Source organism: Ruditapes philippinarum, unplaced genomic scaffold (assembly GCF_026571515.1).
Source record: "Ruditapes philippinarum isolate M1 unplaced genomic scaffold, ASM2657151v2 ctg49_1_1_1_1, whole genome shotgun sequence".
Taxonomy (NCBI): domain Eukaryota; kingdom Metazoa; phylum Mollusca; class Bivalvia; order Venerida; family Veneridae; genus Ruditapes; species Ruditapes philippinarum.
This window is the reverse complement of record NW_026859511.1, coordinates 48869-76569: the sequence shown is the minus strand read 5'-3', so window position 1 is coordinate 76569 and position 27701 is coordinate 48869. Positions and strand designations below refer to the sequence as shown.

The 27701-nt window shown below is 31.2% G+C and overlaps 1 protein-coding gene across 1 annotated transcript; it reads right to left on the bottom strand.

Annotated features, from left to right (window-relative positions):
- Positions 1-14826: 14826 nt before the first annotated feature.
- Positions 14827-16503, bottom strand: LOC132756762 (E3 ubiquitin-protein ligase PDZRN3-like). Its single transcript, XM_060747899.1, has 2 exons — positions 15628-16503; positions 14827-14988 (listed from the first exon to the last, which is right to left on the bottom strand). The coding sequence occupies exons 1-2, from the start codon at positions 16435-16437 to the stop codon at positions 14842-14844; spliced, it is 957 nt and encodes a 318-aa protein (XP_060603882.1). The 5' UTR covers positions 16438-16503; the 3' UTR covers positions 14827-14841.
- Between the last annotated feature and the right edge of the window lie 11198 nt (positions 16504-27701).

The window sequence follows — 27701 nt, the reverse complement described above, 5'->3', positions numbered from 1 at the left end:
AGGGGAATGAAAACAATACAATCATATGAAAATTGCAGACTTGGTTTGATTGAATCTGTTCATGAGAGATAATGTATATGTGCATATACCTCCCTGAGTGCATTTATTACAAACAAATTATAAGAGACAAAATGTTTAATACTGAAAGTAATCAAATTCACTTCCAGAAAGTTCATTGAGTTAATTGTTAAAGGAAACGTTTATTTATAATGTATTTGATTAAAGGATTGGTTTGACATATGTCATTTGATCAGTGAAGGATAATAGCGTGTCACGATCATTCAGAATTAAGATACACTATACAAAGTCAAGCAGATACCATAATTACTTACTAAGCGTCAAATTAAAATAAAAACATCATGAATGTGCAATGGAAATGTTCTTTGCGATATTCGAGCTAAATCATAAACTGCTGAGATGGATACGATTTTAAAGCTTTATTGGTATTCTGAAAACATGTTAACAATAACTGCTTTATAATCAAGATATTAATTCATAAAAAATGAAAAGTCATTTTTCTCTCTACTCAGATGTCGCTATATATAATATACATTTGTATTGAAACAGGACTGATCTTTCAAAACATATCTTGTACACACGAATAGTGTTTCATCATGAGATCCAGAACTTCACATATTCAATATATTTACTCTAAAATCAACATAAAACTGGCAAGGATTTTACATTTTAGTGCGGTGCGTCATCAAAAAGAATAAAATTAACTGTTTTACAATTGAAAGAAATTCAAAGTTATTTTATGAGAAACAATTATGGTTGAACATTTGCATGGACGAAAGTGTTACATTGCAAAAGTCATCATAAAAATCCCTATGTCAAAGTATAAGAAAACATTGAAATATATCACTTGATAACTTCTGTGCATTTCTTGTAGGTCATGTGTTTTTATTTCATCAATTTAAAATATTTCCATATTCTCACAACTTTGCAAAACAAAGTTCTACCAAAAGAAACATCTTCCAAATAACACCAAACAACGAATAAAGAAAACGGAAACTGCACCCGAAGGCAAGTAAATTATATTAAATATCTGTTAAATATTTGGGAAATCACCAGTAAGAATTGTAAATCGTAAATGATATTTGTAAAATACGAAAGACCGGTAGGGCCATTTCAACTTCGTGAACTCCCGTTTTCAAAATACAGAATTCACGAATTCACGATTCAGCTTCATGAATTCACGATTTCAACTTCAAGAATTCACGATTTCAACTTCGTGAATTCACGATTTCAACTTCACGAATTCACGATTTCAACTTCATGAATTCACAATTTCAACTTCACGAATTCAACTTCGTAAATTCTCGATTTCAACTTCACGAATTCACGACTTCAACTTCATGAATTCACGACTTCAAGTTCATGAATTCACGATTTCACTTCACGAATTCACGATTTCAACTTCGCGAATTCACGATTTCAACTTCACGAATTCACGATTTCAACTTCATGATTTTTTAACGATTTTTACACCATTTTACTGATTTTTGCCGCGTAACGTCATGCTCTTATCTTCATGACGTCATCAAATAATGACGTCACAATGTTGAAGCAAAATATAATTCCATGATTATTTTTAGATTTTAGATGTTTTTCAGCACAACGTTCGTAAATATTTACGAACTACAGTTATCACGTATATTTTTTATTATGATTGACTACATTTCCGCTGAAAAAAAACATTCATTAATGATAAATATTTTATTTTTCGCTCATTCTCAATAAGACACAGCATTTGATGTTCCACTGGATAGCTCTTATACGAAGGTTTTTCTTGAGGTCAAAATGTCGTTAGAAAGGTGGCTGCCACTTTGTCTAATAGGGACACTCTCAGTTTTACATTTCTATCTGTTATTTTTCTTTTACAAGTACCATTAATGCCCTAAAATGTAACATACGCTACTGTCGCCATCTAGAATTTTCAACTTTGAAATTGTGTCTCAGAAAAATAAGTTCCAGTATAGGGTATGTAAGTCTCGTCATGTGACTTGCGAGATTTCACGATATTTTGCACTTCCGGGTACAAACAAACATCAACAACATTGCTTATCTATACTTGTATGCCAGTGGGAAAGTAAAACTTACATGGAAAAGCAAATGATATGTGGAAATTGGCAGAGTTTTTTGTTTTGTAACGAAATGCAAATGGTTTCATCTTGTGAACAAGTATCAATGAAAGACAACTTCGTATATAATCTTCAGGTGGGTGTGTCATTTCAAATTCAGTTTATCCCAATAAATGTTGTAATATTTTCATTTCCATGTAAATCTAATAAATTTGTTTTTTGATACAACATCATTCGCATCTGACACCAGACTGGTGAATTTGATTTTATCAATTTTCTATAGCGCTACCTGATTATCTCTTAGAAGTATATAATGTTTAGAAATTTCGGACAGCGCATATTTCGGATAAACGTTTCAATATGATTATCAGTGTGTTTTAGTTGAATATATTTTCTTCCAACTGAAAATATTATTTATTTATAATTATTATCTTTATAAAGCACAAACAGTCAAGCTGTTTTGCTACAGAATACTCAACACAGATGAATTGCATTAACATTGTTTACTCTGGTATTACTACCTGCCATGTACAATGCAAATCATGGCTTTTCTAAGAGCAGTGAAAGGCTATAACTGGAAGGAATTTTACACATCTTGCCTCAGAAACAAGTTTTTCTTTGAGATGATTTTTATGATATTTAAATAATGGTTAAAGATTACATTACTTTTACAATTGCAGTGATCATGGTGATAATATGAAATGAAACTCAATCAAGATAGAAACATTTTAATGCTGAACATTTATCTTTTTACCATTCCTGTTACTTTACAAGTCTATTTATAACAAATTTATCTTAACTGTTTTGAAACTACATGATGCCTGGTTGAAACTGTTTTGGGCAGCCATTTGCAGAAGATAAATTATCTTTGAATAATTAAGTTAATACAAAGTTACAAATGACAGGTTATTTATTTCTAACAAAGACAGATATTTTGTTTAAATAACATTTTTACACTGACATATATCTTTGAAGTGTCTTCAACCTTAGTTTTTATTAGAATACAAACATTCAGTCAGACAGTTTACACAAAACATGGAGCTTTAAGAAGCTTTAATTCAGTCAAAATCTGTAATGGACTGCCATGTCTCTACCACTATGTACTCCAAGACTGTGTATGGACATTTCCTTTCAACTATGCCTGGTGGTATCACTATTTGACTTCTAATCTGATGGTGAACACTCCAAAATAAATCAAGAGCCATGACAAGTACTCAAGATCCAACCAAGAAATCACATACCTGTAATATAAAAGAAAATTTATCATGAGTTGAAAGCATAATAATTGGTCAGCTATAAATTTCAAGCATTTTCATATTGTCATGAATAGAAAATAATGTTGAAAAGGAAGAAAAACACTATTTGGTGTCCTAGTTTTAACTAAAAATATGACCCACTCACTTGAGAAAAATACTTTAAACAGTATTTAAAACATGAATTAACTACATATATGCCATACTGTTTGTTTATTTAGCTACACTGTAATTATTTACAAAAACGAGAACATTATATGTAATACAATAATATTTATTTTTCATTAATGTAGTTTAAGTAGTTTTTAAGTATATATTTCTTACCAAAAACGATTTTACAGCAGAGCATGCATGTGTATTTACATCGGATACCAGTTCACGTATTTCATCTCGCCACTGTCCTCAGCTCTAAATACAGGAGCAAAATATTTCATTGAATTTTATGACAATTTAAATTGGTTATATACAGCTTGACTGTTTGTGCTTTATAAAGATAATAATTATAAATAAATAATATTTTCAGTTGGAAGAAAATATATTCAACTAAAACACACTGATAATCATATTGAAACGTTTATCCGAAATATGCGCTGTCCGAAATTTCTTAACATTATATACTTCTAAGAGATAATCAGGTAGCGCTATAGAAAATTGATAAAATCAAATTCACCAGTCTGGTGTCAGATGCGAATGATGTTGTATCAAAAAACAAATTTATTAGATTTACATGGAAATGAAAATATTACAACATTTATTGGGATAAACTGAATTTGAAATGACACACCCACCTGAAGATTATATACGAAGTTGTCTTTCATTGATACTTGTTCACAAGATGAAACCATTTGCATTTCGTTACAAAACAAAAAACTCTGCCAATTTCCACATATCATTTGCTTTTCCATGTAAGTTTTACTTTCCCACTGGCATACAAGTATAGATAAGCAATGTTGTTGATGTTTGTTTGTACCCGGAAGTGCAAAATATCGTGAAATCTCGTAAGTCACATGACGAGACTTACATACCCTATAAACGAAACATGTGCAATTAGTCATTGCTGTGTGTATATGAACTTTGATTATTGGTAAAAATTACAATTGACTGTTAAAATCTCATTGATATAATGGATGATCAAATGTCGCCAAATGCATATAAATAAATAGTGACAAACCTAAAACAATTATAAGAGGAACCGAAATTACATAATTGAATCGATGCATGCTTAATGATACTGCATATATATAATTATAAGTAAAAATAAGCTTGCAGCCTCTCAAAAATCATTATATTTTCGGAAATTTTTATTTTTTATTCAAATCTTTTCAACAGCATTTTAAAAAGAAACATACGTTACCATTATTTAAGAGCCAATCCATTCAAAGAAGAATCCAAACAAGAAAGAAAATTAACATGTGTGTAACTCTGATATATTAACCACAAATTATGGCGGGTTAAACGGTCTTGCGTCATTTTTAACCCACTTTCAATGTAAAAATGAAACATACGTTACAGAAACATACGTTATCAACTTTTTAAAGTAAGTTTATCAAAAGGGAAATTGAAGTCAGAAAGCACGTATAACAACATCATTAACCTCTATTTGACATTAGTAAGTAAATTTTGATAACTTTGGTCGAGTTTTAACTTGTTTAAGTAATCACAGTGAAACAAACGTTACTTTTATCAAACAGACTTTATATTGTTTACACATGCATATATAAAACCATAAAATCGCATTTTTATGACAATAGAATAATGTACATTTGATTCCTAAATAAAAAAGTCGATTTTACATGTAAGTTTCAATTCCGTTATTAAGTTCATAAATAAGCGAGTGTGAAACATACGTTACTCCAACTTACAATTCAACAATTTTTGAAAATTAAAGATAAAGTTGGGATGATCATGCCTGTTAGTAACGGTTACCTTGTATTAGATGTAAGAAGATACAAAATTATTTTTACAAAGGAAAGATATGTTAATAATATGTTGATGTACCAGCAGAAATGTTAAAAATATTTTACAAGATATTGATGTTCTCAGCAACAACTAATTCGTTTCTGAAAAGAGCTTACTGACCGTATTTCATTCTATATATAATAATGTTAAAATAATATCCAGAAATATTACATTATTTTACAAAAAAATAAATTGTTTTCTCAACCTTTACTTGCATTTGAATAAAATGAAACATACGTGACATCCTATATGGGGATAAATATAGAACTGCTTAGCAATAAATTTTCCAAATATTAAGAAAGTGAAAAGTTGAATGTTTTTGAAACAAAATTGCTAATACAACATTTGTGTATGCCATTCGACCTCTCATAATATTATATATGATATATATCCTTTGAATGAAGACATAAAATAATCATTTCCAAAATTGACTATTTTTGCTTTCTACGAATATTTAACTTTGAAGAAATTAACTGAAAATTAGCAAGGTACCCAACTTCCTTGAATTTTCCTGGGTTAGAAAGTCCCTCAAGATAGAGAATTTACAAATTTTGATATATTTTAAAGACATTTGTTGTAAATATGCAGTCAATATGTTACATTATTAGATCTGAAATCTACGTTACCGAAGAAATACAGTGTCATTACCAAAATAAATGCCATCCTGTTATATCATAGTTTCTTGTTCAAAATATTTCTGGCAAACTTGCAAAATACCCTAAACCTTTACTTCAGCGATAAAAATTGACACAATGACAACATCAAATTTTTAATATTTTTCAACCTCAAATGCTTTATTTTATTGAGAATGGGCGTTTTACGCCAAATATAGTTCGGCTACTGTGAAATTATATTTGGTAATCATTACTGTGAAATTATCAGAATATAATTAATCGTTATAATTCAGTAATCTACTACAAAACATGTAATAAAGAAAAATAGTTATTGTTGTAGTTTGTTTTATCTTATTTATTTTTAACAAAGAGAAAATTTAAGGACCAAGATATCAAACTGATCCTACTACAACTTGCTTGGTTATGTTCTGGTCGTAATGAATTCATGATGTTGAAATAAAAAAAGTTCAAGAATGGTCTGCATATATTACGACATAGCCATATATGCTTAAGCAAGGTCATTCGAAGCAGTTTTCTGTGAAAGTACATTTTTGTATTATGGTTTATTAGCAATAGTCTCATATAAACAATGTATCAGAATAACTTGTTATTGTAACATCAACTGCAGTTTCTCACAGTTTGTTTGTTTGTTTATTTGTTTCATTTTACGCCTTTTCTCAACAGAATTTCAGTCATATAGGCGGGTAGTTTCCTAATCATCGTTCCTGGAGAGTTACATCAGTACTAGACTACCAACCTCCGCGCTAAACTACCAAAACATCTCCCGGGGATCGAACCCATGCCAGAGAGATAACTGGATTAGAAGTCATCGACTCTAACCCTTCGACTACGGAGGCGGTCACAGAAACACAAATTGTAATAGAATAATATTAACAATTACATGTATATCAATTATACTATTATATGACTAAAGCTCATATCCGAACAGTCGGAAGTGACATTTTATAAAGTACTCCGGATATCGGAAGCTAAATATGTTTATTCAGATATTATCAATTAAAATTATGTTTCGAAAAAGAGACAACGTGCTGACAAATGCCAGATATGATAAACACTTGATATCAGAAGCTTATAAATTATGTTTTATAAATATTATCAATAAAAATTAGTTAAATTTTGAAAAGAGTGATTCAGCCATGTGTTTATATATATACATTTATCAAGCATATCACAATCAAAACTGCCATATGTTAAATTAAATATGATAATAGTCAATAATCAATGAAATGTAGTAATTAATTTTGATTATCGCATTGCAAATTTAATTTTCATTGCCTGTTATTTCCACTAGTTATTGTTCTTAACTAAGGACATGCATACAATTACTGTCTTTTTTATACTAGCACTTGGCATTAATATGATGTTGTTGTTGTTGTTGTTGCTGTTGTTGCTGTTGTTGTTGTTGTTTTATAAAAAAAATTTTTGGTTTTGTATTTTGTGTTTTGTTTTAAGCTTTTGGTGAAATAATTAGCATAAATAAATAAATATAACTTGAATTTCTCAAATACTTCTAACATTTTACATCAGGAAAACATAAAAAAGATGAGATGAAAATAACACAGCTTTGTAAATTCCACTTATTTAGCTAAAGTTTTCTTTTTATTATGAAACTTGACAACAATTTCATCCGTTTTTGCTGTTAGTGATACATCGTTCCCAAAACTTTATCAACATTGAATCACGCACAGATGAAATTATTGCAATATTCGAAGTTGGATCAGTCACGTACTTTAATCATTTATTAAACTTTAGACATGCAAGGTTTGTAAAATAAACCAAAAATATATCAATAACAGTTTTTATCTTACAATGGTCATATTTATCTTCCTGAATTATTTTAACAAAGCATCGCAATAACAAAGTGACTGTACGTATATGACAGCGGTTATATTCATTTGCTTCAAGTAAGTCTTAAACAGGTGAAAAAGGCTATGTAAGTTATTGCTAAAATCGTATGAGGGACAATATAGGAGTATAACTAAAGCCACTACCTAGCATTTTAAATATCTTCTTAGCCGAGTGGTTAAAGTTCATCTGGTCACTTTTCTTCACCCTTGTAGAGAAGTTGATAATATTTTCAGTCGATGTTGAAGGTATCCTCTAGGGCCAGGAAAGCTAGAACAACACCTAGCTTCTTATCAGTGCCTTGAAACGCACTTCATTCAATCGTAAAAATAACAGCCCATGTATATTCATAGGAATAACTTTTTACACACTTAATCGTGCCTTCATATGTTAGGTTTCGGCTGTGTATGCAAATTTATTCAACAAACTGACTAGCCTGTTAACAGCCTTCCTATACGAACAGAACTAGTACTAGACAATGATGCATCGTAAATCCAGTTGTACATCCTGGTAGACCAGGGAACTCAGTTGGTTATTCGCGCAAATCCCCAACTACCAACCAGAAGGTAGTTGGTAATTCGAACATTGCATGTTTTTCTGTCAAAACAGAAAGATATTTTCCAGAATAAAGGTAACGGATATGTAGCAAGATATATGTGTTCGTCAACATGGAAACGCCATGTCTCCCTAAGTCCACCAGGGGACTCGGTTACTCGTTGTTCTACTAGATGGTGGTTGGTAATCCGGATATTGCATATATTCCACTGAAAACAAATATGTTACGGATATAAAACAGGATAGGTGTTTTTTTTCAACATGGTAGCACCCTCTTCACCATAAATTGACCAGGGAACTCAGTTTTTTATTGGTGGGAACCCCAACTTCCATCCAGAAGGCAGTTGGTTATTCCAACATTACATGTATTTCTCTCACAACAGAAATTAATTTTCCCGAACAAAAGTAAGAGATATATGACATGATAGATGAATTCTTCCTAATGGCATCACTCTGGTCTCCGTACGAACTCAGCTGCTTGTTCGCCCGAATCCCCAACTACAAACCAGAAGGTAGTTGGTAATTCGAACATTGCATGTTTCCCCGCAAAACAGAAAGAACCTTTCCGGAATAAAAGCAATGGATATATAGCAAGATAGATTTGTTCTTTTGTATGAAAATGCCCTGTAACTCATGTCCACCATAGGTGGGTTATTCGCGCGGATATTCGTTTACAGATATTCAACTCAAAGTGCAAACTTGATAACTAATGTGCTGTTAAATAATGATAAATTCTCTCACGTAGTGTAACTTCCCTATTTAAGGTGCTTGCTTATTTTAAAAACTGTCATGCAACTGGGTCTGTTTATTTTTGTCCTTTATTCTTGGAAATGTACTTTTTTCTTTACTCTTTTAAACGTGAATAATAGCATCTTATTTTTATTGACTGATTAAATAGGCGTAGTTGACATCAGATTAAAAAGGAGGTAATTTTAAACAGGAAGAATTCCGAAAAATATCGAATTAATTTGCGAACAAATTCCAGGAGAAAAATCGAAATTAAAGAAATTTAAGGGAATACGGTCAAATGTTAATTTTACAAACGAATCTCTTCGTTTGATTATAGGTAGTTTTAATCAATTTCAAATGCAGCATTTCTGTCTTAATCTGCATGCATAAGCAAAACGTCTAGAAAACAATGAAATAGTTATTGTTGCTGTTTGTTTTATTTTATTTATTTATTTTTTCACAAAAGAGAAATTGAGCCGCGTCACGCCAAAACCAACATAATGGGTTAGCGACCAGCATGGATCCAGACCAGCCTGCGCATCTGCGCAGTCTGATCAGGATCCATGCTGTTCGCTTACAAAGTCTATAACAAGAAGAGAAACTGATAGCGAACAGCATGGATCCTGATCAGACTGCGCGGATGCACAAACTGGTCTGGATCCATGCTGGTCGCAAACCCATTATGTTGCATTTGTCATGACGCGGCTCAATTATAAAGACTAAACATCAAACAGATCCTACTCTGTCATAATGACTTTATGATGTTTAGAAATAAACACATATTCAGGAATGATCTGCATTCATGCATACATAGTAAATATGTTTCAACCCTGTGTATGTATATTTTTTGTATTCTTATTTGTTATTTATAATCTGATAATGTATCAGAATAACTTATTTTTTAAAATCAACGGCAGCTTCCCAAAGAAATACAATTCATACCCTGTAATGAATGATTCTAGAAAGCCTTACTAGTTATACGAACGGCGGTTAATTAAATAAATATCAGAAGAAAAGTGGTAAAGATTGGGAAAATCATTTTAATTTCATTACGCTTTCCGTCATTAATCTCAAGAGTACAATAGTGTTAGTGTTTAACACAATCACGAACAAGTTTTTCAAAGAAGAAATATAGATTTCACCGATATGTTAAAATTTCAAGATTTTTAAATCTTTTTTGCAACACTTTTTGCTACAGTTTAGATATCGATAGGAAAGTATCACAACGGAGTATAATGATGTAAAGAAGGTCATCGAAGAACAAGATTAGTTTATATGTTAGATTCCCTTTCTGTTTCTTTTATTTTAATCAGTAAAATTCCCTTTTGTACTTTATACAGTGTGCATATAAGTGCATTTAAATATCATAATAGTCAATAACAAATAAAATATAGTAAATTGATTTTCAGTATCGTGAACAATTTTAATTTTCAATGCCTATGGTTTTCACTAGTTAATGTTCTTGATTATGGACTTGTATACAATTTTTGTTAAAGATTAAGCATTCAGCATTCATATATTAAATGGTGTTTGATTCTTGATTTTAAAACTTTAATTCCTCAAGTACTTCTAACATTTTAAATTTGGAAAATATCAAAATGATAAGTTAAAAATAACACAGCTTTGTATTCCAGAAGATTTCTTTTAATGCTGAAGTTAAACAAAACATTCACATTTTGTTGTGATTGATACATTATTCTTTATCAATATTGAATCACGCACAGATGAAATTATTGTAATATTCAAAGTTGGTTAAGTCACGTACTTTAATCATTTATTAAACTTAGGACATGCAAGATTTGAAAAAATAAACCAATAACAGTTTTTATCTTACAATGATCATATAAATCTTCCTGAATTTATTCAACAATTTGAAAGTATTGCAAGAACAAAGTGACTGTACGTAAATAGCAGCGGTTATATTCATTTGGATCGGGTTATAATTAAACAATCGGGAAAAGGTTATGTAAGTTAAAGCTTTGATTTGTATAACTAGAGGCACTATGTAGGAAATTTAGAAATTTTCATGGCCGAACGGTTGAAGTTGCTTTCTATCACCCTTATGGAGGGGAAGCTGACACATACTTCAGTCGATATTAGAGGGACAGCTGCGAAAGAAATGCTGGAACGTCGTCAAGCTTCTTATCAGTGCCTCGAGACGCTATTATTTCATACATTCTGGTGGAAGGGAGACAAACCTTTCCTAAAAAATAACAGTCCTTGTATCTTCATAGAAAAAAACATTTTGTACAAATATATTATTAGATTTTGGCTCTTTGTATATTAAACATTTATTGCAAATTCATTCAACAAACTGACTAGTATGCTTACAGCTCCTTTGTTGTTTCTTGTACGAACAAAAATGTTCATGTGCCAGGCAATGATGTATCTTATATAGATGATTTCTAAAAATAATAGGTCTTGGAAATTTGTGAAATCTTGGAAATAATAAAAGACGAACATTAATTCTAAAATATAATCAATAACAATTTATTGTACATTATTCATTAATGTGAATACGATGATACATACATGTATAACAAGGTGCACGTAATAATTCTTTTGATACCTAAATGTACATTTATATAAAACCATATATTCGTGGAATAACATCTTAAAATATGAAATTGACAGATATGAAATACGAGTCCAAATAGCAATATTGAAAAAAAAACTGAGACAGGAAACAAAAAGAATCAGAATAAATTTAAGCTAGTTTAGATTTAAAGTCTATGAAATCCTGTTGTACATCCTGGTTGATAGTCAAGACGTCCGCATGCAAAACATGTCTGAAAAAATAAAATACGAGATATAAATATATATAGAGTATTTTAGTTTAATGCACATTTAAGAATGTGTATTTAATTTAAAAGCACTGTTATGTTAGCATAGCTACAACCTAAGTACAGCTATTGATGCATATATAAGCATTGAACATACTTCGGTGAATCATTTAAGACAAACAACTTCCAAGTAGGTTTCCATGTGGTTAGATCGCAAGCCTGTTTTATCTTTTACCTAGCGGAGAAAGACCTAAACTTTTCTTCTGTGCATCATTTTAAGCACAAACACCTGTCTTACGCAACCAAATATGATTGTCTATATAAAATACGTCAAACATCGCCGGAAGGATTCGAACCAACAACGGAGTGAAAATAATTTTAGTTAACAGCGTATATTGACAGAATATATGGGCTATATTCAACTTTTCACATTTTATGACTTTAACAAATAATTTGTAACTTAAAATGAAATTTATCTTACACCAGCATAAAGCATTTTTACGACATGTTTGTGTATGTAAATAAAACAAACTTTACAAAATCGTTATATGCAATTTGATACATAACAACAAATGTTAAGGAGCACCAAGAATTTATTTCAACAAGAAAATATTTTAGAAAGAAACGTAAAAAAAGAAGTTTAATGTAAATGTACTTACACCCTTGATTTTATGTAATCCAAATAGGACAGCACATGAAAAGACACAAAGAAAAGTATAAACAATATTAATCGATGGTAAAGTAAACACTTTAATATAAAAGGCACAACAGTAAAAGCATTTAAATAATTGTACATCAAATAAAATTATCCCAAACTCTGAAATTAAAAAAACAACAACATAGAAATAAAACGTATTACCAGTTTTACACCATGTTAAATACGAAGGGGTATCACAATCAAAATAAAGAAGAAAACAGATTGGCCCACGTTTCAAAAGTATGAAATTATGATAATAAAAAAGAAACACTCACCCCCTGTATCACCGTCGGCAGGTTATATGAAAAAGAAGAGGGACAAAAGTGTAAATAATTATTACAATTTGTTCATTATCTTTTTCAACTAATTTATAATATCATAACGAAAGAAAACGTGTGATTTAAATCTATATAAAACAGAACGCATATAAAACTCCTTTACCTAGATAGTTTCACTTTAAACCATTTATGTATGCATAACTCTTTTAAGCCTTTATTTAAGTTAAGCAAGAGTTAAGTTTCTTTATATAAATTCTGTGAGAATGCTTCGGCAAAGTCGAATCTTAGATAAATATTAGAGCTCGGATTAACTGACACTGAGTGAAAGTGTTCCTTAATAATAAGATTAATAATGACCTGAATATAATATTATATCAATATAGTTATAATCGTTGACCTAGCGAGACTATGGTCAAGACGTATTTGTCAAATACTAGTGCAGATTCATGTACATTTCAGATTTAATATTTAATCAAACTTTTACAGGTACTATTTAAAGAAATTAAAAGTGCAACAGTTTATTCTTAAATTGTTCTAACACTATAATCATGCCAAATACATATGTGTATTTTTTGTAATAAATAATTGTATAATTGATATAATCTAAAGCATTTTCTGTTACAAAACTTTATAATAGATTCAAAGGTATGCTTACAAAGACTTCAACCTGAAAAGATAAATAAAGAAAGAGATATCATATGATACTTTTATGACTTTCTTTTAAAATGCAATCAGTTTCATTTCTATTTCTTTCCTTAAAAATGAACACATATCCTAAAACTGAATGTTATATATGAAAAACATTGTTATTCAAGCTTAATAAAAGCTAAAACATAAAACTGAATTTTAAGATTTCAATGCTGCAATTTGTCGTGTATTGGAAATTTGATTTTGTTGTGTTGCTTATCATGCAGGATCACATGCAGGATGGCCGCTTGAATCATAATTTTTTTCTCATTTATTTCATATTTGAAGTATAACAATACAAGCATACACATTTACATACAAATTCATAGACTCATACCTATATTTTTCAAAAAAAAAAAAAAAAAACACTACAAAGTATGAAAACACCCATTCACTCCATATTTCTACCATATATTCATTTTATTTCGAATAGTAGAAAGAGTATTTAAGATAAAGAAACTGAAAAATTTAAGCATATCATAATTTATTAATTAATCAATTAATTGATTTAATCAACTAATTTATCATTTCATCGTTTAAAAGATGTCTTTAATGTAAAAATAGAGTAATTCTTTAAGCAAAAAAAATAATAATGATAAACTTACCATCTGGATTCATATGAAAAGAAAAGATACTAAAAATACAATACAATAAATTTAAACATGAACACAATTAGTTTATTCTTCTCAGACAAACGTGTACGAATCATAGATTTGCATAACCTAATGCACACACGTGCACCTAAGCAGAACTACTTCTAATAAGCTAACGGACAACATCTTTTCACTCGAAAACATACCTTATGGTACAATATAGACAACTCGGCTACAGACTTGTCAACTTCTTATAACAACATCATCATTCAATAACTTATTTTTGGTGTTTTGTTATATAGTGTGAGAAGCAAACATTCAAGTTATTTCAAAAACTGTTATTCTATGGAAGAAAATTATATTGAATACGCTCAATCAAAATGAATTTCAAATATGAGCAAGTAATGTAAGTTATATTAATTAACTAAACTGAGGTATCCATTGACAAATACAACATTAAATTTGATACATTGGACAAAAATGAACTTACCGGCTGTTAATGAACGCAATTTATGAAAAGAAAAAATAATAGAAAAGAATTAATATCAAAATGTAGAATTAAAACTAATGGTTTTAATGCATAATAATCACATTGATAAATCAATTGTATTGAGAATAACAAAATAAGTTTTAAAGGAATTATTTTAAAAAACCGATTCTAATTTAATTTATGTGAAGCCAATGATCTTTACCACTTGAAAAGACGGTGTCATCGGACTAACGAAATATAAAGAAAATGCAGGTTATTTAGAAGAGGTGGTGTATAGACTTACCCCTACATGCCACCTACAGGCGGTTGAAGTATTAGTATCGGCACGGAACGTTCTGTTACACTGTGAACAAAACTGCATAGCGAAGCCTGACCGGGATGAATGTGGAGTTTTTGTATTCTGTAAAACAAATTAAACCTTATATATAGACAAAAGGTCACATTTACGATGATACCTAAAAACAAAGATGAAGTCAATTAAAGGCATTTTTCTTGTTTTAAGATCTCCCTAATTAGGTTGTTTCCAAATATAATTGAAGACTAAATACATTAAAACTATTAGGTTATTCGATATCTTTTTCGGAATGTACATGAGTCGTATTTACTATATGACATCTTTCTTTTATTCTTCGCTTATTCTTCAGATAAAAAGGATCGTAATCAATTCAACTTATTATTCTTCCCCATTATGACCACGGCAGCAAGAATCTTCATTCAGCTTAGGCCTTACATATTTAAGTTGCCAAAATGAAGTGTGTTGTTTTTTTTTTGTTGTTTTCTTTTTTGGGGGTTGGGGTTTTTTTTTTGGGGGGGTGGGGGAGGGGGGTTTTGTTTTTCAAATATTGTATCTTAAGATTAATATATAAACATAAATGCACCAAAGAAATGTCAATTTACTTTTTGAAACACATTCAAATACATGTACCCTAAAAGGTCTTAATTATCACAAAAATCTTGTATTGCTGGTAATGCCGAATTCGCGAAATTGGTGTGTTTCGTCATAAAAAGGATTTTCTGATAACAAAATAATAATACCCACATTCTGAATTTGCCTTTGTCTTTCTATTTCCTTCGAGTCTTCGCCGTTTTGCTCCATCGTAACATCATTATGATGCTCTACAGCATGTTCTGTCAAGAATACGCCATCTCTTGGAGATAAATCAAACTCAGAATCGTTATCATTCTTGGAAGAGTGCCTTAACTTTCTTCTATGGTTTAACGATTTAGAATGGTTAAGAATCGACTTTCTTTGTTGTTGGTCTAGTCGGCAATTGTCTCGGAAAAGTCGTTCTCTATGTTTGTTAACCTCCTTTAATGCAAGCTTTCTTTCCCGTATTATTTGTTGCTTCAACTTCTTCTCTAGACAACGAACACGACTTTGATGTGTAAAGAGTTCTCTGTATATAGTAACATGCCCACAAGCCTCGCATTCAACCGATCTATAGTCACATTCTTGTAAATGCTTCTTGAAATCACATCGTTTAATTGTTCTTGTACATCCTGTAGGCTTAAATTCACATTGTACCGGTGCGTTGGAACATATATCCATATGGTCCGGCAGGTCAGCCAGGACAAACTTAGCTCCACATGTATGACTGCACCATAAGGTCAGATTTAGTAGCTTCAGTTTAAACTCTATAGTTGTATCTTGAGTATTGCTTGAAAGTTTAGCACTACACAGTGGACATAATGGTTTCGACACAAGAGACTTTAACTTCCGGTTGACACAAGATTGGCAGAAGATATGACTGCATCCGGCGGTGACAGGGTTCAAAAGTACTTGATCACACAGTCCACAAATAAATTCTTTTTCAACATCACCTTCGAACAAATCCTTATCTAGCCCCATGACTACAATGTCACTTTAATTTTGTATCTGCAATCTAAAAGAAAGAAAAAAGTCGAACAAATTAAATTGACTATTTTAAATGATACGTTAAATTTAGTTGCGTGAATTATGATTTCTTAAAAATTTGAATAATGTTATCTACATCTTCAATAATTTAAAACTTTATGAAATGTATCCAGAGATAAGTATTCCTCTATATATAATTTCTACCCGTAGTAATCATTTATCTACCATACGCTATACACCAACTTTCAATGTTTAACGCTAAAAAGACGATATTTTATCTTAAGCTTTCCTTAACTTAAATACTTTGATATGTTTTCAAAAAGTAATCCCCCGTTACAATCAGGATTATAGGATTATATATTTATCATTCAGTCGGGTATTAGAACTTTAACACTTGTTTGAACGGTAATTTATGACAAATATGTCAATATAAAATGCCATGGTTTCTCTTTTTTCTTTATATATCATATCTTGATCTATCTTAACTGAGATTGCATCTCTTGACAAGTGTTACTTAACTTATTCTTATCTTAAGTCATGTTAGCCTTCGAATATTTGAAAAATATATATATATGATATACAAGCCGAAACTTGGAAACGTATATCCGGTATTTATTTGATTTATCGAACTATTAAATTATGATTTAAGTTCTTTATCATATTTTATATACTGGTTACATGGCGCAGTTTATATATATCATCGAGGTTATCTGTATAATAACGACATGTTTACACAAACAGTCAGTGTCGGTTATCATATGTAATTAAAACAGGTTGACAACTTTAACCGGTGAATAAGAACCCGCGTAATTCTCTTTCATTGTCAGTCAACACAAATATTGACAGTTAAGATTTGCGATTTTACAAATATTTAAACCGTAACAAATCTCGCTATCGTTTTTTCTCTCCTAATTGTCAGGTTATATTAAAGCTATCCGCGTTCTCCTTAGTTCTGATGACTTAATGGCTCCATGGTCACTAACCAGTTTAAACAGCGTGTGTTTGAAATGATAACTTCCTTTTTAGGAAAATGATAACACTGATAAAAATCTATTAAATACATTAAACCCTCTATGGTGGTTATTTACAGAGATATGTCAACAAAATCTTAGTACGGTTTGAATTTTGTATTCACCAATTCAGGCCTATAAAAATGTTTGTGTTTCGTGCATAGATATTATCTTCCAACGATCGATTTACCAATTATATATTAACGCTTATTCGGAAAAGTTTTTAATTATAAAAATACTCATTACTTATTAACAAAACTCATTTAAACAATTTACATGAACAAATTAGCTTTTACCGCCATTACTGGTCGTATATAAATACATTGAATATATATAATGTCTTTATAATATTATATCTTATAGCATGTGCAGTTTGAGTCAATATTTTCTATATATGAGCCGTGTCACGACAAAACCAACATAGTGGGTTTGCGAACAGCATGGATCCTGATTAGACTGCGCGGATGCGCAGGCTGGTCTGGATTCATGCTGGTCGCAAACGCACTATGTTGGTTTTGTCATTGCGCGGCTCATATTGTAATCACAAATATTATTGATAATAGTTTCCTATGACTCGTACGCTATCCTAATGTTAAGCTCTAATCATTCAAATCAATATTTAACTCTTTATTTCCATGTGAAGCATATTAAATTAAATTGTCAACATGTCAAAAAGCTATTTCCTTATTACGGAATACGCTCTCGACATTTTTCTATAAAAGCTAGTATTATGTCCAAATGCGGAATCTTTCATGCCCAATAAACAAACAAGTGAATTGCTTTCAATTCAAATTACACAAATCGGTTTATTCAAAACTCGCATTAATAGAAATTGGATTATCGATAGAAATCTACCCTTTACTTTGACTGTTCAATAAATAGTAAAGATTTTATCAAAATCTATTAGATTTCAATATATTCATTAAACAGTGCACTTTTTCAATTAAAGCGGTGATCTGTTACGACCAGTACATAGTGTTATTAGCAGATTACTAAATAACGTTTTCAAAAATAAAATGAAGCTACAATTATATCTACGTGAAATGAAATGATACAACATATTGCAAATTTGTTTATCAAACAGATTTTTTTTTAAAGATTTCTCCAAAACAAGAACTGTTAAATATATACCACTATCCACTATTAATTGCAATTCTAGGATTAACAATTATTTAATTTAAATATAAGGAAAATTTCCTTTATTTTTTCACGATGTTTAGTCACTAACTATACCTTGTGGATGATTATTCTATGTATGTCGCTATTTTGTTTGTATCCATAACAAAAATCCCTTCCGATTGATAGACAAAATTCGAATACAGAAGAATTTTACATAAGCTCGCTAACAAAATATTTAAGCAATTATTTATAATTAGTCAAACCATTTGAAAACTTGACCTTGTTTTTATTTCTTAAAGTATAAATACAATTACAAAGAAACAGGAAAAAACGGATTTGACAGTTATTATGAAATATGATATTTAATTTCACGATAGAACTAGTATTTTAAATCGACTTCGGCATGAAACACAAATCTGCATTGTTTGACTCAGAACTTATAAACCAGAGTACCAAGCTTGAGAAATAATTAATACGTATATTCAGCAATGACTCGGGAACACAACCACTTACATTCTCCTTTATCGCTTTCTGTAAATTTTTAATATGTTTATTATCTTCACCCACTTTCTCTGTCTTCCCTTCGTTGCGTGCACGTCAAGGAGACGCACGAGGCTTGGACATGGGAATTGCGGGTTACGGGTTAACGGGTTAAAACGTACATGTACCTGCTTAAAATAACTCGATAAAACAATTTTATTTACCCCCCCCCCCTGCCCACTCCGTCTGTAGCTTAAGATCAGCTGTCGGAGGCTGAAGACGAGGGAAGTAGCCCTACAATGTGGCGGGGACGCCGAGGCAGGGTACTGGGGTCCATTAGTCTTTAATAAGATAAAGACGGCTTGAAAGGCTGAGAGCGACACTTCATTATAAATATAGGGACGACTAGAAAGGATACTAGGGTGCGCGAACCCCTAGTGCTCAGTTACAGCCAATAAGTCAGACGTTTTGCTTGCACAACAGCCATTATCAGGGCTTACCTAACCTTTCCATTATTTCTTATGTGAGACCGGGTTCTTCACCTCCCGAGACGAACTGACGGAAAAATTTAAAACAAGGACGTTGGTGTAAGGGTAATAAATCTTTTCTTTTCAATATTTTACCTAATAATTAAAGCTACAATACAAATTACCAGTAAAATAGTAGTAATACACCAATGATACTCTTGAGAGTGAAATGCAGTAAAAACAACTACTCTACATTCATACAGAACAATAAAATATAAATTATATTTTGATACTTGCCTTTGTTAGCTGTTACAGTAATCCAAGTGCAAAAAATATCATGTTTGATTTAACTGTTCAAAATTGACTCCCACTTAAACCTTCCTACCTCAATCTATCTGTATACAAAACTGTTCTCGTTCAAATATAGATAGGTGATTTATGTCGCCTGACATAACCATGTTGAATCCTGCATTGTGGATAAAGTATGCCATCTATTTCAAATTATTAATGCTATTTTCAATTTTGTGAAGATCGCTTTACTGATACGATAATGACAGCATACTTAAACCTCAAAGGATAATTTCAACAAAAAAGTAAACGCAATATGCAATACAAATTTTTATAAAAATCGAAACTCATTTCAAAACCCAACAAAGGGCAGTAGTTAGGTGGAAATCACTTGTAAAAAATTGAAATAAATCCGTTTCAAATTGCATGCAAAACAAAAATGAAAAACATACAAATGAAAAAGAACTTTGATCAATAGCATTTTAGTAACTGTTATGGAAGCAAGGTTAGACTCAATGTCGTATTTTGTTATACATTGAAAATGACATAACTGGAAATTGTGCACGCAATTTAATATCTAACCAAAATCAAACCAATAGCTGTAAACCGTAGTTACTTTATTTGCTCATGGAAGAATACGTTCTTTTTGCGACTCTTAAACGTCTCTTCAAAAGTCCTTAACACGCGTAATATCTTAAAAAGACTTGCCTATCTTTAATCTTAACAATTTTAGGAATATTTTCGAAATATTAACACAAACTGAATAACGAACAGTGCAGACAGACCAGGGTCAGACGACAAAACAAAACAAAATCACAAACAAACAAAAACACATAACAAAAAGAAACAAACAAAAAAATGAAATAAGATAAAGTTTTGCCTTAATTAACGACCTTTAATTCTGACATCGTATTTAAGTCAGTTTCTGAATGTTAGAACTGGCAAGTTTTTTAAAACAGTCTAGAACAACGGATATATTCATGTAATTCAGTAAGAGAGTCATAGGTCTTAAACAATGTACTGATTCAAAAGTACATGTTAAGTATCAGTACACGCCGACCTAATGGTACGTAGGAAGCCCGACTACTCCTCGAATAGTACGTAGAGCTACCAAGAGCTGTCCATAAGACAGCTAAGGTACTCGACCGACTGTTATAAGTACTTGGTAGCGTATTAAGAACATATTCTAAAAAGGTTGACTTGATAGAATCATAAGAAAAAAGTCTTTAAAAACTAAATTTGATAGAGTGAAAAAGACACGCATGTTGAATTTAGGTCAGGTAAAGTAAAACATTAACTATGTTGGGATAAAAAGGGCATAATTTAATTTCACAGTAAAACAGAGGTGTCGTACAAAAAACATGTCACAGTTCTCAGATGAAGCAATGACATCATTTTGTCAACATACCTGGCAGAGTTATGTATCTTGTCTGGAATTTGGGGCGGTTACTAAAAAGCATTAAAAGTTTTAAAGTATTATTGTAAAGAGTAAAGTGAAAACAAGGTGAGAGATTTAAATTTGTACTATAATTTACTTTGAACGAGGTCTATTACATGACAAATGTCTGAGCTCTGGGTAGTGTAGTTTCATACAAAAAGACTTCATGGGTTTTCCTATATATTATTGGTTATAAAGATTCTTTACAGGTTTTATGGCCCTATATAAACAGTTGTTTGTATATATAACCCGATCCACTAGGCGAGGGTTATATTGCAAACAACCCTCCATATAACATGTTTAGGAATCTTTATGACAGCAAACTTCCTTTTTTAGGGGTAAAACTTTCTTGCATAGCAGACTGGCGTTCCCGTGAGTTTTAACCCATGCCGGAAAATCAGCTATGCAAGAAATAACTTTATGTAAAAATGACAGTTCTGTTAGCTGAAGAGACTTCAGCGAACATCAAAATAAAAGTGACATAAAGTTATGGAAGCCAGTTTCACTCAGTTTAACAAAGAGGAATATGAGTATATATGAAGATGCATGTAAACAGATAGAATGAAGTCCCTATGTCTACCACATTTACTATATGGCCTTTTGACCTTGACCAAATAAATGTTAGATAGGTAGAATTCATAAAGATGTCTCTTTATACGAAGTTAAGTTGTAATATGATATTTAGTATTGGAATGAGTGACAGACACAAGTCCTAAAGTAAACACAAGTTGTCAATTAATTCATCCAGAAAAGCCGGGATCCTATTAAAAATATAGGGATCCCGGGAACTAACCAGTCTTAGATGCTTTTCAGATAAGCCGGGATCCTATTAAAACATATAGGGATCCCGGGAATTGACCAGTTCAAGAATATAGATTTCAGAAAAGCCGGGATCGTATTAAAGTCTAAAGAGATCCAAGGAATTGGCCAGTTCAAGAATAGTTTTCAGAAAAGCTGGGATCGCATTAAAACATAAAGGGATGCCGGGATTTGACCAATTCAAGAATGTAGTCTTTGATTTTTCCAATTAATTAGGCATATAATTATAAGTATTGTGATTTTTAAGTTTGTTGATAAATAACTCTAAATATATTTATATCCAAAGTTTAATTAATTTAACGTTCATTACATACAATAAAAAAACTTAATGTTTAATGGCCTTTCATTACGACAATAATCAACACAAATATAGTTTATAAGTTTTTCTTCTATATCTTATACGATCCCGGATCCCGGCCAGTCCGGGCGTCCCGGATCCCGGTCAGTAAATATATACACTAAATACCAGAAAGGATAAAATGACCGGAAAAAAGGAAATAGAAAAAAATGCACAGAACCAGGTGTACACTTATGTTAATTAACCAAACGAAAACTTACTACAGAGGAACAGGTGAAATCGCTAAATCAAAAGTCAGTGTTGATATGATTTATTGAAAAGAATACATGAAAACAAACATTTTTAATCATCATAATATCTTTGCGCTCAAAACAATACTTGCTGCTTTTTAAATATGGCGTGAAAATTGAAGGTTTTTTGACGCTATGTAAGATTAAATTTGATTGGCTAAATAATTTTGGATCCTAGCCCTGATAGATAAATTTTTATAGAAAGCTGGAAGCCAAGCTTCGATTAAATTTTCGGATGGATTCGGAGTTTTAGGTTGTTTCTCAGTAAAATCCTAACGTAATACCGGCTCGCCGTGGCGAGCCGGCATCAATTGTACAGTGAATGTTTTAGTTGATTTTAGGTAAACAAAACAAATGACTTTCAAATTCTAAAGGCAAAAAAAACAAAAACAAAGTCTGATGAAAAAAGGATTTTATAAAATTTCATTCATATTTTCAACGTACATATGTGTCAAAAAATTTGGTGGGGCTTCCCGGAAATTTGTTTCTCGTACATGTATCATAAAGTTGGTGGGGTGTCAAGCAAATGTGTTACTCAAACATGCTAGTTGAGGAGGATCTCTTATATGCCAAGTTTTTAGAAGATAAATAGCCAAGATGAAGGGAGGGACATTAAATATATGTAAATAAAACATTTCATAAAAACACTTTTCTTCAAATTACAACTTGGATACATTAAACGTTCACAACTGTGAACATTCATTTATTCACTTTACTTCATTTCCTAAGATGACCATTAAAAAATACATATATGTTAACATTTAAAGTATATCACACACCAATCTTTGTGAATGTAAAGTGACACTAAATATATCAATGAACATTTTCAATAAAATTTTCAAGATAAATTCTCAAGTGAAAAACTGAGTAAATAAGTTTTCATAGATATAAATTGTGGAAGAGAAAGAATTAAGTCCTATCTAATGACATGATAGACATTAAATATCAATTTTGTTAAATCAAATTTATCATTTATCCCTATTTTATTGGAGGCAGTGTCACTTAAAGTATCATACCTTTAACAGGTAATCTATGATTGGTCTGTTATCAGAATACTCAATTTAGTACTATTCCAGTAAGTACCGATAAAGAATTCTAAATCATAAAAATATTGCAATACAATGGGAGACAACTCACACAAAACAATCTAAAACATCAATATCAATTACTTCCCTTTCTAGCTGGCAAAATATGCCCTAAAATTAGAAGCGTTTTTGTACACAATATAAATGGAGGCCTTTTTTAATAAGACTGCTATCAAATTACTTCACCATGTAAAATATACACTTACTCTTCTATTCCTTAATATGTCTGTATTATAATATCATTAAAACCCTGCTGAAATGTGTGCCCTGTTATAACATCATGATTCATCAATTAGGTAGATACCCCATACTTTCTATTTTCTCTCAGTCAGACCTTAAAATTTGATAAAGTATCAATAAAATCTACTCAAGAAACACTCAATGAAATATGCATTGGTATCTAAAACATACATAACATTATCAAACAAAATAAAGCAATGTTAAACAAAACCTTGATAATCCCAGTACTACATCAATCAAAACCATAGGAGCCCTGTATCAAATTAACCCTTGATAACCCTAGTGCTGTATCAATCAAACCTTTGATAATCCCAGTCCTGTATCAATCCCAGTCCTTATCAATCAATCAAACTCAATGAGTTTTCTTTCTCATTAGCTAGATGAAATTCAGAAAATTTAAGCTTTCAAATGACAAACCACGAAAAAAATGGTGTAAAGTACATGTACTTATCAAGGCACATTGGCTATATATTTCTGCCAATATTTCTTTAATTCTTAAACAGGATAATCAAATATTAACCCTTTTGCTCTCGCCTGTCTTGTTTCTTAATCAATGCATATAAACTAAAAATTTCAACAATTTACATAATGTTTGAAGTAAATAAGTGAAAGGTTGGAGGTTTTTAATATATTCTTTTATATAAAAGAAAATGTACAATGTAAACATCATTTGTTAACATGAACTCACACCAAAATACAATAAATCAGATAAACCTTTTCACAGGAATATCCCCCATTTATAAGCAAACCAGGTGCTCTGTATTGAAAGTGGTATACCTGTTTTGTGGGCAGCAAGTTATAAAGCAATAAAAATTAAATATAAACAGCTAATGGTTAGAAAACACCATACTTAGTTTTTATCCCCTAGAAATCATGACATTTAAATGTTATAATTGACCTTTCTTTATCCTCATATAATCCAACAGGGTTAACCAGATACAAGAAAAGTTCAAAAAATGAAAGTTATAAATGTGACACTAACAAACATTTATGCTATAATTAAAACCCATGGTAACAGCCTGAAACAGCACTATGATGCTTTAATCAACAATAAACAACAACAGTAAAATCATAATAATCTGCAGGCTAACAACAAAATGATATACCAAGCATGAACGTATAATCCGATAATATTATTGTATGATAACATTACCATATTAACTGATAATAATATCGCATTAACTGATAATAATATTGTTTAACCATTAACTCTTAAATTACTTAATTGTACACCTTCATTTTTTTGTAACTGTCATTTTCAGTTTTTGGGGATATCAAAATGCAGATATGAAGTTCATCAGCCAATGGTATAGAGCCTGGTCAGACTGCACGTATGTGCAGGCTGGCCTGGCTCTATACTGGTGGCAAGTGCTAATTAGCTATGATTCAAGCAGGTTGATGGCTACATAATTATCATATTAATAATGCAGACAACTTTATCAAGCAACTCTCCTCCTTAATCTACATTATACACACAAAAAAGAGGGCCACGATGGCCCTGAGGTCGCTCACCTGTATATAGGCCCCCCAACCCCCACCCCCAAACGTTGCAGGGCCAATTTAACCCAAGGGCTTTTATTTGCACAAACTTGGTAGACACCCATAAGAAGATGTTTCATGCTAAACATCTAAGCTCTAGCTCATTGGGCTTTTTAAAAGAAGATTTTTTTAAAGTTTTTACTATACACATATAGTTAAAAACAATGACACCCCTGGGGCCGGGCCAGGGCTTTTATTTGAACAAACTTTGTAGACACTTACTAGAAGATGTTTCATGCTTAATATCTAAACTCTAGCTATTTGGGTTTTTTCAAAGAAGATTTTAAGTTTTTGCTATACACATATAAAGAAAATCAATGACCCCCGGGACGGGGCCAATTTTGACCCCAGGTCTTTTATTTGAACAAACTTTGTAGACACTCACTAAAAGATGTTTCATGCTTAATATCTTAACTCTAGCTATTTGGGTTTTTTCAAAGAAGATTTTTTAAGTTTTTGCTATACACATATAAGGAAAATCAATGTCCCCCGGGGCGGTGCCATTTTTGACCCCAGGGCTTTTATTTGAACAAACTTGGTAGACACCTATTAGAACATGTTTGCTGCTCAATATCTTAGCCATAGCTCTTTGAGTTCTTTAAAAGAAGATTTTTTAAGTTTTTACTATATGCATATAGGGAAAATCAATGACCCCCCGGGGCGGGGCCAATTTTGACCCCAGGGCTTTTATTTGAACAAACTTGGTAGACACTCATTAGAACATATTTCATGCTAAATATATTAGCTCTAGCTCTTTGGGTTCTTAAAAAGAAGATTTTTTTAAGTTTTTACTATATGCATATAGGGAAAATCAATGACCCCCCGGGGCGGGGCCAATTTTGACCCCAGGGCTTTTATTTGAACAAACTTGGTAGACACTCACTAGAAGATGTTTCATGCCAAATATCTAAGCTCTAGCTCTTATGGTTTTTTAAAAGAAGATATTTAAAGTTTTTTCTTTCGGTTGCCATGGCAACAAGATTTCTACATGGAATTAAATTCTTTGAACAATTTTTAAAGGTGACCACCAAAGGAACATTCCTGTGAAGTTTGGATGAAATTGGCTAAGTGGTTTATGAGGAGATGTCATTTAAAGTAAAAGTTTACGGACGGACGACGGACGGCCGGACGCCGGACGAAAAGCGATCACAAAAGCTCACCCTGTCACTTTGTGACAGGTGAGCTAAAAACTTGTTACAAGTTACAACAAAAGCTCAAGATATATAAACATATACATACATGTATCCATGTAAATGGTGACTTTGTCATTTATATTATGCAATTTGCTATCATATGCATGTCTTATATATTTCAAAGTATTGTGAAGTAAATAACTAATTAAAGAGTTTCAACTGTAACAAAAAACAAAAACAAGTAATTATGTCTAAACCATCACTTATAGAGGTGCAGTTACAAAAGAAATCAATGCAAAAACAAAACGATATATATATATTGTCAATCAATAAGTTTTTTTCTTAAATAAAGGAATAGTGCTGTATTATTGATACATTATTCCCTGCGGTCTGGAGACCGCAGGGTATTGGTACGCGTTTAACTTTTGAGGCATGGAGGAGCACGTGACCTGTTTTCGGTACATGGAGGAGCATGTGATCTGTAAACCGTATATGATTGGTTAATTGACCTTTTCGAAAACTTAGCTAAATACCGTGCGCCGGTACGTTACGGATTAACCTCTAGGGTCATAATGACCCTAATTAAGAACAAAAAACGATTACGTTGTATTTCTTTTCTAATTTTCTATAATTATTTTACAGTTTAAGGTGGAAAAACTTGAATGATGTGTTTGAAAATTTCAATGTTTCTTTAATATCTATCTCAAATTTTACAAACAATAAATTGTTTATAATACTGAAAATATACACAATTAAAATATTCGTAGTGGCATCTGGCATAATAAATAGAGACATTTTCTAAGTAAACTTGTGTGTTTAAATTATTTCTTTTGCTCGGAATAAGTCATAAAATGGTAGGCATATTTAATCATTTTCTTAAAAAGAAATAATTGTTTATGTTCGGCCTTCTCCGGTCTTCAACGGTTACCAGTTTCCAAAGAACTTCTTCTATATTGATCGATTATTGTTAGCTATATTCCTAATACAAACGTTTATTTATCCCCCTAAACAATGTTGAAAATAGTTAAATGAAATATCTTTATATCATTAAA

Excerpts from the sequence above, each read along its gene's own strand:
- LOC132756762 (XM_060747899.1), bottom strand. The coding sequence starts at position 16,437 with ATGGGGCTAGATAAGGATTTGTTCGAAGGTGATGTTGAAAAAGAATTT. Across the intron at positions 14,989-15,627 it reads GACAAAGGCAAATTCAGAAT|AATACAAAAACTCCACATTC; the intron begins GTGGGTATTATT and ends TTTGTTTTACAG.